General features: G+C 44.1%; 1 protein-coding gene across 1 annotated transcript in view; it reads left to right on the top strand.

The window, feature by feature from the left end:
* Window positions 1-19,461, top strand: part of FRAS1 (Fraser extracellular matrix complex subunit 1) — a 301,544-nt gene that overhangs the window by 212,511 nt on the left and 69,572 nt on the right. Inside the window, exons 31-37 of the mRNA XM_077814356.1 lie at window positions 468-646; window positions 3,456-3,572; window positions 13,462-13,576; window positions 14,131-14,268; window positions 17,212-17,244; window positions 18,055-18,186; window positions 19,138-19,263. Of these exons, the coding sequence (XP_077670482.1) occupies window positions 468-646; window positions 3,456-3,572; window positions 13,462-13,576; window positions 14,131-14,268; window positions 17,212-17,244; window positions 18,055-18,186; window positions 19,138-19,263 (840 nt within the window). The remainder of the gene's footprint in view (window positions 1-467; window positions 647-3,455; window positions 3,573-13,461; window positions 13,577-14,130; window positions 14,269-17,211; window positions 17,245-18,054; window positions 18,187-19,137; window positions 19,264-19,461) is intronic.

Below are 19,461 nucleotides of genomic sequence, written 5' to 3' on the forward strand. Positions count from 1 at the left end.
TAATTAAATTAGTAAAGAATAAAATTATGGGGTTAAAAGGTGCACAAAAGCATCAAACAAACTGGGCCAGAAAGAATTCAAGTGCACTCCATATGTTGACACAAACACTTACAAAGAGTCAGCTCTCCCTACACATAGGAGTAAGTAGGGTGGTCTAGGAGCAGTGTAGTGGCACTTGGGAAACATGGGTTTGGTTGCTGGCTCAGCCATATGCCTCCTATGTGATCTTTGGCATCTTCCCTGTGCCTGTCACCCACCTCCGGAAATGGATTCCCTACTTCACAGGAGTGTTTGGAGGCTGGAGTGTTTTTTTTGGAGTGTTTTAATCTAGAGGCAGACCAGTGAACAGAAGAGGCTGCCAGTGGGTGAAGACTTTTCCCTTTGAATGCACAGTTGGTTGTGGGGAAGGACACACACGCTTCCTTGTCTCATGCATGGTCTCTCCCTGTTCACCTCTGCTTTCTCAGGGGAGGTCGTTCTTCTGGGTCCAGTGCCAGCAGATGGCCCAGCTGCCTCATGGCAGCGTCTGCCTGATGGAAGAGCTGCCACACCAACCACCTCTTTCACCCAGCAGGACATTAACAAAGGCATTGTGTGGTATAGGCAGTCTGGATCCCGCGCGGAGAGCGACTCTTTTTACTTCCAGGTACTGCCTGTCTTGCCATCTGTCCTAGAGCAGCTTTTATTTTCCTCTGAGACTTACTCTGTTTGCTGTGCCTTATCCATTATCAGGATCAATGTTTGTGCCTGGAGACAGAAAGGTTTAATCATAAAAAGGCTCCCTGTAGGTAGGACCAAATCTTAGTCTTAATGCAGGTAAAACTCCCACTGATGCTAGAGACAGTTTTGTCCGCCTGCAGGATTTGGCCCCTTGTAATGACCGCAGTAGTAGAGGTATCCATCTGTAGAGCTGATTTATTAGGCTAACTCTTGTATGCTGATGTTGACCTCGTTTGGCACGTCACAGACCACATCGCAGATCTAGGGAAAATTGCCTTTCAAACAACTTACCAAGGGACTGCCAACTCCTAGAGGTTTGTCTGATTCTACGTCCATCTCAAAGAGGAGTAGACTCCTGAGAGGAAGTTAAAGTGCACCACTCCAGTAGTGATATCCTGCTGGTAGCCTCTCTAGGCAGGAGATGGAGGAATAAAGTCATTAAAAAGGTGTGAGAGAATGACTGTCCCCAGAGTGAACAGGTGCACAATGGCCTATACGTGCATGGCCTGGCTTAGGACTGCCCCGAGAATGAAAACCGCAGACTCATTACAGCAGAAAAGACACAGACTGGAGCAGTGTGCCCGGAGGCGGATGCTTGCTGGGGTAGTGATAGTACCCCCCTCCCTTTCCACGCTTGGATCTACACAGAATATTTGTTGTTTAAAAATGCTGATGCTCAGGGCATGCCACTTTTCAGGAGCCCTGCGACGGGGGTCTTCCTGGAGTCAGTATTGGTGGGAGGGGTCTGGGACTGATGTCCAAGCAGACCAGGTGTGGAAGGGAGTGGGACAGGGAGGTGTATTTTCCCCATCAGCCCCACAGAGATGGCTAGGAAGACATAACACAGCTTATTGCTCTCTTATCCTTCTTTACTCCCTTGTAATAGGAACCCCCTTCAAGATAAGGGATTTCCAGGGGGCAGCTGCAGCCAAGGGCAGCATGGATGGCCCTGTGCCTTAGGCGATGTCCTGGGAATGACTGAGTGGGGAGCAGAAGGAGGGGAGGGAAACAACACTCCATGAGGAGATGGTTGCAGAGTTTTCCTCTGCCCAGGCCCCCTCCCATATGTGTATTTCTGTATCGGGGTGTTTCATCCCTGAGAAAAGCGTCACCTTGAGATTTGCTGCTGCAATTATGGAGGTGTGGCTCACGACTCCAGCATTAAGTTCTGTTTTGCTCTTGAAGCAGGGATTTAACTTCTTTATTTGGTATGAATAATGCAGCATGCCCTCCCCAAACCTACTGTGCTCACTCTGAGCAGTGAGTGGGTTTTTTTGAGAGTTGAGTTCGATTTGAAAACACCCAGGCCAAGAGCCCATCTCTCTCCTGGGGTTCTCTCATGTAATAATTTAATTTTCTTAATAGACTGCTGCTCTCACTCCACCAATAAATGTGTATATATAGACAAAAAGGCACAAAATACACCCCAGCAGCCATTATAATAAAATAAACCCCACCTTCCCAGCAGGCAGAATGATCATAAAATCCCTCAGACAGGATCTTGCATTTTGCTTGGGAAGTTTAACAGTCTCCCATAATGCTAAGTCAACATGAACATTTGCGTGCAATATTTGTTACATTTGGTTTACAACTTAGAAGCTATTACTGACAGGCAGTTAAGGTAATTTCTGAAGTAATTAATATAAGTGATAATGAGGAAGTTGAGAGTGCCAGATGTTGAACAAGCTAATCTTTAATTTAATGGCTGTGTCGCTCATCGGTATCTGCCTTTTGCATGAGTCAGACGTGTGGGTTTAGTTTCTTGGTGCAGCGACAATAATTGTATGAGGAGCGAGCCCTATAGGGAAAAGAAGCTACAGCGTGCGGTATCACATCAGAAGATCATAATACATCTGTCTGAGTGCAGAAAAGTGGATTGTGACTTCCCAAAAAAGGCAGGCTTGTGTGTTTTCAACAGCGCCCTGGGAATTGTAGTTCAAATGACATCAACATAAACAGACCCTGTGAGTGACTAAAATCATTTCAGTTTTACTCTTTCAGGCCTCAATTCCGCAAAGCATTTTCATGCACGTTCTCAACTTGAAGCGGGTGTTAAGTCCATTCTTACTCACAAACTGTTTTAAGTTCTATTGAAGTCAAGGACGTACTGGGGCCTAATCCTTCCACGGTGTTGAGTGTAGGGAAGGCAATGAGAGCTAAGGGTGGTTGCCGACTTTCAGGATTATTATAAACCTTTCTAGCATAGTTTCTACACTATGTTTTAGTGCCTTTAAATTTTTGTAAAAATAATTATGCTGGATCCATGTGTTTATAAAAAAAAAAAAAAAAAAGCAACTGCAACTGGACTGTGATGAGTTAGATATTAATTTCATCTTGATATTGGGATGGTGGTATGGACCATCTTCCAGTGTGGAGCACAAAGTCGTCTTGTGCAGCCTTGACCTTGATAGTATATCGTATCAAAGAATAGTACAGTCTGGTACCTACTATGTGAGTGCATTTGGATCACAGAGAAGCAACCCTAAGAGACATCTGGTTGAAGGTGCAGGGTGGTTTTTTTTCAGCATTTATCATCTAGTTTTGCTGCGCTCATATTCTCAGGATCAGCCCCTAACTTTGTCCTCCCAAAGCCAGAAGGAGGAGTAGGGGAGGTTAAGAGGAGGGCCTAGAAAGGCAGTTGTGTTTTCAAACAATAGCAGTTCTTCATCATTGCGAATGAATTGTGATCATGAATTGTGATCAAGGATTCCATTTGTATGAACTTGTATTTGCAGGTATCGAGTGCTGCTATTCCACAAACCCACCTGGAGACCCACACATTCAACATTGCCATTCTCCCACAGATACCCAAAGCACCGCAGCTCTCACTTGGGTCCTCTCTCCATATGACTGTAAGTCTAACCCAAAGCCACTGGCGAATTGTCACTGCATTTTTCCTTCTCATTCTGGGAGTGTACTGAGACCAGACTTTGGCACAGAACAATTATCGCTTAATATTGCTTCCTCTTAATGTTGTTCAGTCTGTGCATTGTACCTGATTCAAGGATCAAGGGAAGCTGGATGCATAGTAGAAAAAAGAAAAGTGAAATGAATCATAGCTCAGACGTTGAAATGTAAAAAAAAAAAAAAAAAAAAGTTGGAAAGTCAATATGAATAGAGGTGATTGAGATAAAATTGTAGATTGTAGAGGCTCTTAATAAAGAAGAGAAAGGAAGAAACTACATATTTACATCTTTTCAAAGAATTCCCACTGCTCTTAAAATCCCATGTATTACAGAGACTAGTACAGTGGGAAGAGGCAAAAAGTGAGACAATAACAAATAGATCTTATGAGTAACTACACTGCAATCCATTTTTACAAAGATCACAATCTGCTCACATGACAAAGTTCTAATCCACCAATCTGACACCAGAAACATATATTATAATATTTTCCTAAAACATTCAGACAGGTCTATTACATTTGACTGTAAATTACTCTTTTTGAAGCATTGGCAGTGGAAGTATGTATTGCGTTTTTATACTATGCCATGTAATCTAATGCAGTTGTTCCCCTAATCATTTTCATTTGAAGAGACGCCTGCAAGGCTCGTGGGAATTAAATAAGACACACAACAAGCCTTGTAGGGGTTGGCAGGTGTATGTAGTGTATATGGCATATATTTTTGCTTTGTTCTGCTATGTGCTCTGTTCCTGTGAACTAGCAGAATGCTGTTGTATACCTGAATCCTCCTTGGAGTTCTGGTGATAGCATAACCCACTAAAACCTATGCTTTATGCCAACAAATATACCTTGGTTCGACTGTTTCTTTCTCAGTGCAGACTGATACAAAGCCCACTGATGTCAAGAAGAGTCTTTTCAGTTAGGTCAGTGGGCATCAAGATCCACAAGTGTAGCACAGTGCAAGAAGGTCATGGTGCAGTGATTAATACAGAGAAACTCAGACCTTCTACAAATTGGGCCAAATTCGGCCTTGGCATAAATTGATGCAATTCCCATTAGCTTCAGTGGGATCTGTACCTGATTCACCAGGGCTGAATTTGGTCTATATGGCCTGTTTTTGAAGTGTAGGATGGCTATTCACTCTTGTTATTATACTCTTGTCAACATGACCCTGATTTTAAGATCATTTCAAAATATCTTCAGGGAGAATGCAGCGTTGTTGTCTTGATGTTGGGTTGTACAACCCCTGACAGCACTGAGCAAAGATGTTGTGACACTGAGTTAATGACATTATTATTATTAATACGCTCAGAAGTGTACTGGGTACCTCTTGTAGGGGAGTGGCTACCCCATAGCACACAGCGCTGGCCACACATGGTACAACTGGCTCTCCCTCCATTTCCTTCTCTGAGGTGGGTCTCTGGCTCTCCACATGAGGTGGGTCTCTGGTCTGTGCTGGAGATGTGACTTAGCCCGCTGGCCAAATCACAAGCAAACCCGTAGCAACAGTTCAACAAACAAAAATGTCCTTCTGCCTCTTCAGCCCACCCTCTGGGCCTTGCTCCCAGCTGGTTTCTTGGCTACCTGTGTGAGTCATTCTGGTTCTGGGACAGAGCACTGGGTCCCCAGGCTGGTTCCCGTGGAGTACCGTTCTCAGCTGCTTTGGGGCTGTGTTCCTTGTAGCCTTCCCTGCTGTGGTATAGAGCATTGGGCCCCCAGGCTGGTTTTCTGGGAGTACTTAGTCTCCTGCAGACCCTGACTCAGGCCTTCCACAGTAGCCTGCCCACTGCCTGTGGTTCCACCTCCAGATTTATCTCATTCTCAGTCCTTTTATAAGGCCCATATGTCGATTAAGCTGTCACCTGGCCCTCCTTAGTCCCTCCACTTCAGGCTGGAAGCAGCTAATTAATTATGGCCAGGTGTGGCTGACCTGTCTCCCCTTAAAGGGGCCACTCACCCACTGACATTGCCTTATGAAAATAAATAAAGACCCAGTCCATGCTGCAGAGAGTCAACGTGACCCAGCAAGCGAGGGTCATTAACAGACAAGTTGGTAGTGGGTTGTAATAAGGTCATGTGGTGATTAAGGCAAGTGGACATCTCAATGGCTCTGCTACTTGTTAGACGGTATATTCTCCCTGCCCGTCCCCCCTGCCATGTTTGCTCGCAGACAAGATGGCCGAAGTGAGGCATTAGGAGGGATTTGGAGGTGGCCTGGTGAACAACTTTGGGGCAGGCGTTCCAAGCATAAGGGAGATGGCTTGGAGTTGCCTGTGAGAAAAGCCATTGCGGAATGGAGGGGCTAGGAGAGGAGGTCAGAGCTGTAGGCAGGGTACTTGAAGCCTGGCTTTGGGAACCAGGGCTAGCCATCTGAATGAGATGCACAGGCACGTCTGACCTTATTAGTTACTAATTCTTTATTCATGATGTGTTAAGTGCCTGCAGCATGCTTGGCTCTGTCATAGACCCAGATAAAGACAGAGTCCCAGCCCAAACGACCTTGCAGATAGACAAAAACACACTGGGAGGATAGAGAAAACTTTAGATCTGCCTATTGTAGGTACTTATACAACCTCCATTAGCATAGTATCTGCATGCCCCACCACACCTCTGTGAAGTAGGACAGTGCTGTTATGCCCATTTTATAGATAGGCAGTTAAGGAGCAGAGAGACTAGGGCCAGCTTTTCAAAGCTATTTAGGTGCCTAAAGATGCAGATAGACGCCAAGTGGGATTTTCAGAAGCGTTTAGTTACCGAACTCCCACTGAAATTGAAAGTCAATGGGAGTTAGGCACCAATGTGCTTCTGAAAACTCCGCTAGGCATCTATCTGCATCTTTAGGCACCTGAATACCTTTGAAAATCTGGCCCTTAAGTGACTTGCCGAAAGTCACACAGGAAGTCTGTAATGAAGCCAGGAAGTGAAGCCAGGTCTCACAAGCCCCAAACCGGCACCCTAATCCTTGGACCATCCTTTCAGGTGTAGTAGGGGTGGGTGGGGAGTTCTTGCCGTTTCATATTGGGTAGGTAAAGGATCAGTGTTAACCTGGCGAGTGATAGCATGTGATTTCTTAGAAGAAATAGGTTTCCAGGTGGCATTGAGGGAGGAAGGCCATGAGTCCGAGAGGGAGTTCATTCCACACGTTGAGGTTGGTGAGGTAGGAATACAGGAGTGGGTGAAGGAACTGAAGGGAGTGGTGAAACCGTGCCATGATTATCTCACCGCTCCCAGTGGTCTTATGAAGGTTTAAAATGCGGGCAACTTTCTGCAGGCAACAATAAAATCTGTTCAGGCTGTTATTTGGAGCAATATTCAGTAATGTATCTTTTTCCTTTGAATTTTTTTTAAAACAAGATTCACAGGGGAGGTGTCTGATTGCTCCATGCAATGCGGATTTTATAGCTAATTACACACCACAAAATCCAACAGTGTCATAAAATATTGTGCTTTACTTGAGGGGGCTCATCACAACCTGCAAATGCTGCCTCTTTGAGAGACAAATATGCCTTGGAGGCAATTACAAAGGGACCATAACATTAAATCTTCTCATCATAAAAAGACTGCACTTCCCACATCAGCGTGATTGAGTTCTGCTAATCCGTTTTCAAATGTCTAAATTCCTTCAGAATTAGACTGGCGTCTTTGCTGAAGAATGAGCTCACTGCTAAGTCCTTCTACGGCAGAAGACTGGTTTGATTGATCTGTACTAGAAAGGTCAAAGGAAGTTAAGTGAAAGTTTGACGATTAAGCTGGGCATGTATCTATAGTGTTTCCTTTTTCAATTATGCATCAAGTTACACCTTCCCCAAAAGATATGATAGATGAGGTGAGCATGCAGCTTCTCTGATGGCAAACGCTAGCTGAGTGTAAGCTGAGATCAGATTTGTGGTGTGAAAGAAAATTCTGTGATTGTTAAAGTGCAGTTTTTATTCCAAAAAGTGGCTCTGTAAAATTGACACCATCGTTACCATGAGACTTGTTCTCTTTATGCATTCAGAGCCATATCTGCTGGCGTCAATGTCAAAAAGTAACTTTCACTGCCATCAATTTCTGTTAGCTGTGCAGGCCAATGTAGCTGACAGGTAGCAAGCTGAATTCTCCTTCATGTGCATCATCAGCAGAATTGTTTTCTAAATTCCTTTCGGATACACTTGTGCAAATGTGCTGAAAACAGTGGGGTTGAACAGGTGTCCCGAAATACTGATTTATTTAATGAACGGTGTATATTAGAGTAAATTTTCTTCTGCTTTTTACTCCAAGCTGTTTTTTAAGATGTATTCTGTCAGGAACATTGCTTTGATGGTGCATAATGGCAGCATAAAAGCTATAATTTTAATCCAGCTAGGCTGAGGACAAATATACTCCCACACTGAGCACTGGACGTAAGGTTGGGGTTGTCTGTTTTTTTTATTCATTGTGCTCTGTATTTGGATACAAGAAAATACTGTAGGAATGACAGGCTTACCATACAAGATAATGAATACACTTTTTCATCTGAGGATCTCAAAAGTATTTTACAAAGGTGGCTAAATCTCATTGTCCTCATTTTACAAATGGAGAAACTGAGGCACAGAGCGCACATATAGTTAGCCCACGGTCATACATTGGCAGAGCCAGGGATGGAATCATGGTCTTAGACCCCTAGGGCCATTAGTCCATGTTGTCCAGAATCCTGCCTTCAGCATTAGCCAGTATCTGACACTACAGAGACAGGTAAAATCATGCCTCATAATAGATCTAGCCAGTTGTGTAATAATGAAACATGGGAATTCCATACATAGTCATCGAATTTACGACCAGAAGGGACCACCAGGTCATGTAGTCTGACATCCTGTATATCACAGGCCCCTAGCAACACCCAGCACCCGCACGGTAACCCAACAACCAAAATTAGACCAAAGTATTACAGCCCATAGAAGCATAGGCTATTATGTGCCACAGGCAGAGAATAGGCGTGACTGAGGCTCACCAGTGACCAAGGCCCACTCAGTGGCAGGGAAATGATTGTGAGACACTTCTCAGGTAATCTTTGCAAGTGACCCGCACCCACATGCTGCAGAGGAAGGTGAAAAAACCCCAAGGTCACTGCCAATCTGAGCTGGGGGACAACTCCTTCCTGACATGACTTGTAAGGATCAGTTAGACCCTGAGCGTGTGAGCAAGAACCAGCCAGCCAAGCACCCAAGAGAGTGAATTCTCAGTACCACCACAGAGTCCTGGTCCTCCCCATCAAGTGTGCCATCTCCAGCCGTGTCCATCCTGATGCTTCACAGGAAGGAGATTTTTAAAAAACCCAACCCAACACATTAGGTGGGTGCGGGAGGGGTGGAGAAATCCCTAAAGCATGAGCTTTAGGAACATATGACAGAAACTGGAAGCCCTGCCCCCGACCATCACAAACAACCCCATCACACAATCACATTCACAAATTTGTCCAGCTCTCTCTTTAAACTAATTAAGTTGCTTGCCCCCACAACTACTATTGGGAGGCTGACCCAGGACCTCACCCCTCTTATGGTTAGCAAACTTTTTCTAATTTCCAGACTCAGTTTGTTCTTGGCCAGTTTATATCCATTTGTTCTTCTGCCAACATTGTCCTTTAGCTTACACAACTCTTCACTCTCCCTGATATTTACACCTCTGATGTATTTATAAAGAGTAATCATATCCTCTCTCGGCGTTCTTTTTCCTAGACTAAATAAGTCCAACTCTTTCAGTCTCCTCTCATAAGGTAGGCCCTTTATTCCCCTCATCATCCTAGTAGCTCTTTTCTGCACCTGTTCCAGTTTGAATTCATCTTTCTTGAATGTGGCTGACCAGAATTGCATACAGTATTCCAGATGAGGTCTCAGCAGTGCCTTGTACACTGGCATTAATACTTCTCTTTCTCTACTAGAAATGCCTCTCCTGACACATCCTAGGATTGCCTGTGGTCCATCTAGTCTAGTAGTCTGTCTCTGACAGTGGCCAGGATCAGATGCTTAATAGGAAGGTACAAGAATCCTTTAGATGAGAGAATTATGGAATAGAGGAAATTTCTTCTCAATCTTACCTATTAGTAGTTGGTTTATACTCTAAAGCATGAAAGCATCTATCTATCTATCTATCTATCTATCTATCTATCTATCTATCTATGTAATCATAGCAAAATATTGTGTTAAAAGTACATCATTAAGGTTACAAAGTTGAGCACTCAAATGCTAGGAAAGTCCTGGGACTTGTGGAGGGATGGAACATATTCCGTCTGGGAATGGCTCATGCCCAGTCCGGTCACAGCACTAGAAGCCATGAGAAGCTTGGACATGCTCAGTGAGGATAGAATCTTTGGAGATTTTAGCGATAAAGCTCTAGCAAGTCTCTAGTGAGCATGTGCAAACTTTCAAAGGCTTATAACTTGGCCGGATGTGGGCAGATTTTTACAGAGATGGTAAAAGGACCCCTCTCAAATGTCAAGTCCCTGATCCAAAGCACAGGGGCTCTAGAGCATGTCAGAGTAAGGGCCACAAGAAATTTCCCCCTAGCATTGTTCTTTAAAATGGCAGAACCATGTTGGCTGAAATTTAAAATATATATATATCAGCCTGATGCAGGCACCCAGCATGGAAAATTTCTGTCCAAACAACTGAAGTTTGGCAAAGTTATAAGCAACTGAAAATAGGGTCTTATAATGGGTGCGTTGTGCAACCTCAGTAATAGGTGGTGGTACCAGCCCCACCTATATTATAGTTATTTATATCCCATTGAATAATATTGCACATGTTCTCCTATCCATATAAATGTAATCTTTTTTTTAAATCCTACTGTTCTCCACAATATTATCTGCTATAAATAATAGATTAATTAGGGAAGTAGTTACCTTTTACAGTTTTAAATTTGTTGTCTTTTCATTTCACTGAATATCCCCTTCTTGTATTATAAGAGAGGATAGATATGAGTCCTCAGTTTACCTTCCATGTAACAAGGCTTGGCAGAATTCACTTTTTTTTATTTTTGTATGGTTTGGACGGATAATATCGTTATTTATTTTTAAGCATTTGTTTTTAGATGTTTATCAATTGAAATTTTAGCAGCTACTGGAAGGGATGGGAGGACATCAACCATTTCATAGCAGTAGACACTGATGTTCTAAAAATTAAAACTTTTATCAGAGTTAAAACACCAACTATCAACATCACATGTCAAAATATACGAAGTAAAAATCCTCTGCTAACACTGGCATTATAAACCCTTTTTATATAGACATTGAGGTGGGACTCTAATAAGTTCCCAAGCAGCAGTTTCCTTACTTTGCCTGTCTGTAAATTTGGATTATTATCAATGGAAATATTTTTTCATTGGTTTATGTGTGTCCAGTGAAATCGTTGTTTATTGACATTGACCGATAAAAATTGAATCTTTCCAAACCTACCTGTAACATTAATTATCTTGTATCTATCTATCACATTCCCTCTTCATTTTTTCTCTAAACTAAACATTTTCAGGGTGAAATCCTGACTCTGTTGAAGTCCATTTGAGTTTTACTGATGACGTCAGTGCGGTCAGGATTTCACTCCTAGTCTTTTCAATCTCTCCTCATAAGGAGATTTTTCCATTCCTCTGTTCTTTGTAGCTTCTTTTTTCTGAATCTCTTCTATTTCTGCTATACGGTAATCAGAGCTGAACATAGTATTCTAGGGTAGCAGTATACCACTGATTTATATACTGCCATTACAATATTTTCAGTATTATAAGGTAGTAGACTATACACGATATGGTGAATGGGAGGAAAATAATCTTCTTGATCCTCAGCAGGTGATCATCTCATGCTCTAAAGCAGGGGGTTTAATTGCCCATGTAATTAACTTAGCTTGTGTAGCTACAGATGTTGATCATGAAATAATCTGGGTCCTTTTAGGATCCTGCTGGAGTATTCAACTCCATGACCTCTTGCAGCAGTTAATTCCACTGGATTAAGACTATCATACATCCACAAATTATATATATTGTGACAAAGCTCTGTCCTTGCCTCCGTGGGTCCCGCGTTTCCTGGTGGATTTCGCTAGCCTCAGAGGCTCACTGTGATCCTCCACGTAACCCTTCTTTCCCTAGAGACAAGGGTCACAGTCTACTGAGCCATTCTCATCATAAACCAGCAAGGGAGGTGAGGAGAAGTTATCCTTCCTTGCACAGTCTCTGTTGTCTCCCAGTCTCAGTGATTAATCAGGGGGCAAAGGTGGCGGGGGGAAGCCCGGGCCCATCCTCTACTCCGGGCTCTAGCCCAGGGACCCTAATAGTATCAGCTATGGTAGCTGATCTTTTAGAAACATGACATGTACAATTCCCTGGGCTACTTCCCCCGCAGCAGCCCTCACTTCCTCAAGCTCCACTTCACCCTTACCTAGGAGCTTCCTTCCTTGTCCCTGATATGGTGTGTACTACTCAGCCTCTCCAACAGCGCAACTTCCTCCCACAGCTCCTGACCTGCACACCCACGTGACTGCCTGGGAGGCTTTTAACTAGTTTCAGCCAGCCCCTGATTGGCTTCAGATGTCCCAATCAACCTAGCGTTCTCCCTGCCTTCTGGACAGTTCTCAATTGGCCCCAGGTGTCTTAATTGACCTGGAGCAACTGCCATTTCACTTATCCTGGTACCAGGGATTTGTTTAGCCTGGAGCTAGTATATCTATCTCCCACTACTTTTCTATAGCATTCTGGCCTTGCCCGGTCACAATATATAATATGCAGTACAGTGTGCTCACACCCACAGTGGCTCCTTTGAAGTGTTGTGTTGACCCAGCATTGATAATGTTCTTGTAGCACAGGAAACGGTACGCTGTTTTTAAAAGGGTTGAAAAGAAAAGGAAAAGCTGCTATTCCTTGACATTCCCATGGAAATTGCTGGAAATTTTTCAGGATCTTTTTAAAAAAGCAGATTCACTGAAAACAGATCTGACTAGACCAATAAGCTGGCTAGGGAATGACTTGTATCTTCACCCAGTAGTTTTAAATCACATTTATTATTTTTTCCTCATCCATTCTGCTAAACATGTGTGTGAGGGGGGCTGTAAAAGAAGCACTGCTCTGAGGCACATATCCCTTTCTGCTTCCCCCTTGCTCCAGGCTGCAGCAAGACCATCCCAGGACAAGCAGACACCCTGCCCCGTCAGCTCTGCTGTACTGGCTGGTGTGTCTGGATGTGGGGGAGAGGCAGAGACAAGACTCTGTTCGCTCCTGGCCTACCAGTCCCTGGATTGGTGAGGGAAATCGAGGCAGCAATAGCTCTGTTCACACCTCCATTCCCAGACCACGCCCAGGTCAGGATAGCCAGCACAAGAGTATAAGGGGGGAGGGGAGGGTCCAACTTTCTTGCATGGACGTAAAATCTCAGTTTAGCTCATCTCTCATTGGCACTGGTTCTCTGGAGAAAGGAAGACTCATGATGGTAAAATAGTGCTCTCTCTTCTTAATGCTTAATACTTGACGTTCCTGTAGCCCCTTCCATATGAGAATCTGAATCTGGTTCACAAACATTAGGTCATAAGTGAGACATAGGCGGTGAAAAAGCCTTGCGCTGGCCTTCTGCACGGAGGTACGTTTCACCCACTAGCGAACCCCACAGCACCTCCTAAAGGTAGCTGGGTATTGCCCCGTTGGACAGACGGCACAGTGAGATCAAGTGACTTGGCCAAGGCTCTCCCAGCACGTCGCTGTCGGGGATCTAAATGTATAACTTTAAAGATCAGGTATTTGGAGACTCTTGTGTTTAAGGATTGGTTCGTTTGGGAAACAAATCTCTCAATTGATTTGTTATATTTCTGAGCAAATCTCCAGGTACCATTGGCTTTTGTGTTTTTTAGGCGCTGGAGGATCGTGTGACCGTGATTGAGCCGCATCATCTCTCCTTTGTAGACTCAGAGAGTCCGAGTGGGAAAATCGTGTTCAACGTGACTCTACCTCTGCAGCCAAATCAAGGCAAGATGTGCTATTAATGTGCTTTCTTTTTTTTTTTTTAAACAAAAGTCTTAGTGTTGGAGGCTAAGGACTTCTGTGCATTTATTGCCATTTCTTCTAAGTTCTCTAGCTTTATCCAAAGTATCTGTCTGTGCAGGCAGCTGTTAATCTCTCTATTTTCCTTCAATACTTTTCAGACCATCTGTTTCTCAATCTGATTCTTTCGGTGAGCAGAGGGGTGAGCAGTGCCCAGCCAGCTTTCTGTAATGTCAGCGTCTGGAATACATTGCACACTGCACCCAATGGTTTTGCTCTTTTCACCTCTCCATCCATAAGCATCTGCAGCGCTTACTTAATTAGAAATCTCTGTTTAATTCCCAATGTCCTCTGTTAGGTCCAGAGATTTGGGCTTTGGGCTATGGCTGGGTGACCCATTCTGGAGACTGTAAGCAGAGATAACATCGAAGACATAAATAGCACTACAAGGGGGGAAGGGACAGTGGCAGAGCCTTGATTGTTCAGTGTTAAAAATGAAATGGATGCCTCTTGTTAACATGAGCTCTCTGTCTCTCTAGGAATTGTGGAGCACAGAGACAGGCCCCTCTCCCCAGTCAAGTATTTCACGCAAGCGGATATAAACCGTGGCAAGATTGCTTACCGTCCACCCACTGCAGCTCCACATGTCAGAGAGATTATGGCATTCTCTTTTGCTGGTAAGAAACACCAGCTCTTCACTAGCTCTGTGTCAAGAATGTGGAAGTATCTCCACTAATTCCCATTACAGACCTGGGTGTACCTCTTTCCCTCTAAAAAGCTAGCATTCTCTCAATGTTATGGGCCAAACTCACTTCCATTAAACTATGAAGACACAGTCAATGCAAGCTTTGCCATTGACTTCAAGAGGAGCAGGATTAGGACTTGAATTACTGTGAACTCTTTACAGTGGAAATGCTGAATTGTGAAATTGAGATTGTTCAGAATGTTACGGGTCCCATGGAAAATGATCCCACAACTTTCTGTACTTTGGGTTAAATCCTGGCCCCATGATTATCAATAGGAGCTTTTGGCATTGACATCAATAGTTCCAGGATTCTACCCTTTATTTTTTGTCACTCATGACAGAAATCTCTAATTATGGGACAGTATTGCAAAACTCAATGCATTATGGGTTTCATGACTGCCTTTGAAGCATCTGGCATTGACCCGCTCTTGGAAATTGGATATTGCAGTAGATGGATGGATGGTAACCGTTACTTTCCTATATTTTGGATCTTTGCCCCATACTGTTTCCTAGTTTGGGTATGGCAAGTTGACAAGTGTGGGATCATGTTACATGCATAACTCTGTAGGCCTCATGGCAATACGATATGCAGCCAAGTTCTTTCAGAGGGGACAAATCCTTATGTTAAATGCCATTCTTCAAAGTGTATTACGTACATTTAAAAAGAATGTAGGGCCACGTTGTCCACTTGGCATCAAGAGGGGCTCTCTTAAAATGTTCTTCAACCACTCAGGTTGTATTACAAGCTGATCGTCTTCTAATCCTGTAACTCCACATAAGAGTCCCTCATAATGTGGAGATAAACCAATGGAAAGAGGGGGCTGTCTTTGCATCCTGGTCTAGGGCTGCCTTTCAAAACTGTGTGTTAACCTAAATGGGTGTCGTGAAAACAAAAGCCAACAATGCACAGGCGTGCAGTACAGAGTCTGATGGGCCAAAGCAAGTTCCTTCTTCTTCAAGAAATCATTGCGTTCTTACTGACTTTTAGTGTCTGTTGGGATGTTCTATTTTTGTAGTGGAATAAGAAGAGAAAGCATGTGATATTTAGAAACTTGTTTTAATTTGACTTGGTTGGCCCTTGTATGGGTGTGGGGGAGAGGATGAAGGAGACTCCCTGTCCCCCTGCTTCTGCACTCAGTGCAAGAGCCATTCACAGTTGCAGTCTCCATGTTCTCCCTTTGCACACTGCCCTAGACAAAGGCAGTCAAGCTGTGGCCCATCCCCTCCCTTCATACCAAGATGTTGCCTTCCTAGTTACACACTGGGAAGTTCAGGAACAGAGTAAGCCTCCCTCATGCAAAGTCCCTCCACGGGCACGAGGGAGGACAAGGCAACACTCTGTATTTCCCCTGCTTAGAGCAGTGCCCATCTGGCACAATCTAGCCCTGAGTGTTTTAGTTGATTTTTTTTTAATGTTCTATCATAGAGGTGTATGGTGCCTCACAGGGTACAGTAACTCTGTGTTGGAGTGGTTAGTTCACTGGTGGTGACATATAGAACCAATTACAGGAGAACTTCAGAGTTATGAACACATCGGGAATGGTGGCTGTTTGGAACTCTGAAAAGTTCAGAACTGAACAAAACATTGTGGTGATTCTTTCAAAAGTTTACAACTGAACATTGACTTCGTACAGCTTTGAAACTTTACTATGCAGAAGAAAAATGCTGCTTTCCCTTTATTTTTTTAGTAGTTTACTTTTAACACAGTCCTGTACTGCATTTGCTTTTTTTTGTTTGTTTTTTTTTTGGGGGGGGGGGTCTCTGCTGCTGCCTGATTGTGAACTTCCAGTTCCAAATGAGGTGTGTGGTTGACTGGTCAGTTTGTAGCTCTGGCGTTCGTAACTCTGAGGTTCTACTGTAGCTTTTCTTCATGGTCTGTATGTACTGAGCTACTTTCTGTTGTAAATAGAAGTGTAGAAATTGACTCAGTAACAAGTGAGCAACTCTGTATTTGCTGACGATGGGTGGCTATGCTATGCAATGTTCTGAATCCTGGAGCCTCATTCTGAAAAGACAGCCGAAGATGAGTAACTGACAGGAGGGCTGGCGCAAGTACAGGCCGGTAAACCCCACCCTGCCTTCTTACAATGTGCAAATCAAGTTTTATTAGAGTAGCATCACTCTGTCTGCAGTGAACTCAACTCAGTCAGTGAAATATGATGGTGATATTAGCACTCCCTGATTTGCAGAGCTGTGTGTGCTGAGGAAATGAAACCTAGAAGCAATTATCAGTAAGTCACTGGGCCTGTCAGGGTATACAAACACCAGTTTATGCAATTCTCTTTTGTAATGTTGGCTACCTTGTAGCATTGAATAGCAGAACATTTCTCTGTTAATTGTATTAAATTCCAAGTTCTTAACAATTACAAAGCGGAGTACAAGCAGTTAATCCTTACAATAGCCCTGGAAGTAGGGAAGTATTAGCATTCCCATTTTACAGATACGGAATCTGAGACAGAGGGGAGCTAACTGCTACACTTTCAAAAGTTACCACTGATTTCGAGTACCCATCTTGGGACGTCTTGTACCTACTGCTTTAGAAGAGCTGAGTTCAGTTCAGTTGGACTTGTCAGTGCTCAGCATTTTCAGAAACCAGGCCCAAGATGTTGCAAATTAAACAACCACTAATGGAGGTGTCTAAACTCGGTGGCTTTTCTGAGGCTGCACGGCAGGCAAGTGGCATTGCTGGAATTAAAAGTTAGGAGTTCCTGACTGTAACACCCAGAATTGAGGCATATGTAGTAAGCTGCCTCCATAAAATGTCAGGAAAGATATTCCAGTTTTTGTTGAAAACAAAATTGATTTAAATCCATGTGACCTTATTTTTTTTCCTATGCTAGTCATAAATGTGCTCTACTTTGTTTTCCCCCTGCAGGTCTCCCGGAGTCGGTGAACTTCAGTTTCACAGGTAAATTAATCACTATTCTTTCACTGGCATAAGGGTCATGGTACTTTTTCCTTCCTGTTAATGTCCTTTGCTTTACCTCTCCCTGCCTGCCGCCCGCCCAGCTCCCATTTCAGGGACTTACGAGTGTTGAGTAAAAGTCTGTGAAAGTAAAAGTGCACCAGAAATACTTGAATACTTGGTTGTTTTCACAAATTGTGGATTAAGATGCATGGAGGACAATGACTCCTTGGTAGGAGCCAGGAGTTGGTTTTCTTAATAGCAGATACGCCTCTTTTTCTAACCATCAATTCAAATCCTGCAGGTCTGATTCAGTCAAAAATCCCACTGACGTGAGTAAGGACAGCAAAGTTTGACTCAACGATTATTAAATGTAGTATGGAAACATTTCAGAAAACTGAAGTGTGTCATAACTTGTTACCTTGTTTAAGCCTTTTCAATGTGCTGCCTACCATGGGCATGCCAAGTATCCCTTATTCTGGGTAACCCACGTGTGTTCTGGCTCCAGACTGCAGTCTGTAATAGAGAGAGGCGTACACGTGTGTACGCACGCATGGAGTCAGCACTGCTCTTCCAGTACGTTAGTTCTGCCAGGGACGGATTAGGGATAAAGGAAGACAGTTTTTTCAGAACTCCTAAATTATGTAGTCTTGTGTCTGGATGGTAATTAGAGGGGGATGGGGCGAGAAACTACTGTGGCTTGACAAGCAGTGGTGAAAAGCAGCCAGCCTGGAATGTGTTTTTTAGGTGCGTTTCAACATGTGTCGTTTAAAACAAGCCAGTTAATGCAGATGTGTTTACATTTGGTTGTAGTGTCCGACGGAGAACATACCACCCCTGAACTGACGTTTACCGTTCACTTGCTCTCGACGAATGAGCAGCCTCCGGTGTTCCACGTCACAGCTCCATTTCTGGAGGTCAGCCAGGGTGGCAAGGCTACAATTGGTGAGGCGCCATGAGGGCGTGTAGCAAAGGCACTATTCTGAACGAGCATGGCTGAAGGGATTACTCTGAGAACATGCTGAACAGGCTGGGGTCATCGCCATGAGCCCAGCACATGCAGCTGGTTCAAATTCCGGTGTGGGCCTCTCTCTTTTGCTAGGGGCTAGATTGTGTCATTTAGCCCAGAACCTGCTTTGGTGGCAGTGCCGAGCCCAGCACCTCCATTCCAAGAGCTCAAACTGCTGCACCTCTTGGAAGGGTCCGGCATATACCCCTTCCCTATGGCTTCGTCTGTTCTCCACGCTCTCCCCCTTTTGGCCGAGCTGCTGCTAGGGGAGCATCGTGCTTCTGGTCCCTGTGTTCTGCCTAGTCCAGGGGCTGCATTCGGACCTGCTCTGGTGGGCTGTGCAAGGCGGGAGGGCTCCCCACTCTCTCCATCACATTATGCAGGGGGCAGACTCTGGCCCGGTATTAGCAATGTAGCACGTAACACTGTCTGGTCTATGAGAACATGCTGCCCAGCTCTATGTGCTAGGGTAAGGAAGTGTTGCATTTTTATAGACGGACTCATAGACCCACTCACGCTACGTCATGGGGCTGTCTGAACACATGGACAATTGGATGCAGTCCCCTCCCACATGGTTAGGAGTTGAAGGTCATGCTAGCTGTCACTTGTAAGTCTGATTGGCAATAATGTCTCCGTTTGAACTCATGACCTCAGCATCACCAGGGACAAATTATCTCCAGGCAGGCAGATCCACAGACATTTGTGTGGAGGAGATGAGAGCTCCAGAATTACATTAATTTTAAAATATGAACTCAATTAGAGCCCATTAATTTCTGTCACTTAATGCATGTAAAATTGCATATGCTAGACCTGCTGCTTGTAAGGGAAGGTTCGCTGTAGAGCAGACTACAGTTCTGACGCTAGTGCTGTGTATTCCCCCGATGCAGGGATACAACTGGCAGTAAGTGACGCAGACACAGCTCCTGAAGATCTCTTCTTTGAGCTGGTGGAACCTCCTCACCATGGGGTTCTGCTCAGGTATAACACTGGGGTCCACAAGCACATGAAAGCAGGTGAGTTGAGCAGGAAGAGGAGGAATTCAAGTTGGGGGAAGTCACCAAGGCAGTATATTTTCCCTATCTGTGTGTTTTTGTCAATTTTTAATAAGCAATTGAGCTAGGATCTGTTTGTCAATAATAAATTGCTAGTAATTGCCTGTCACGAGCTCTTCAGAGAGCTGACTGAGTATTTTCAGAGCACTGAACACGTTC

The sequence above is a fragment of the Eretmochelys imbricata genome, chromosome 4, assembly GCF_965152235.1.
Source record: "Eretmochelys imbricata isolate rEreImb1 chromosome 4, rEreImb1.hap1, whole genome shotgun sequence".
NCBI classification, from domain to species: Eukaryota; Metazoa; Chordata; order Testudines; family Cheloniidae; genus Eretmochelys; species Eretmochelys imbricata.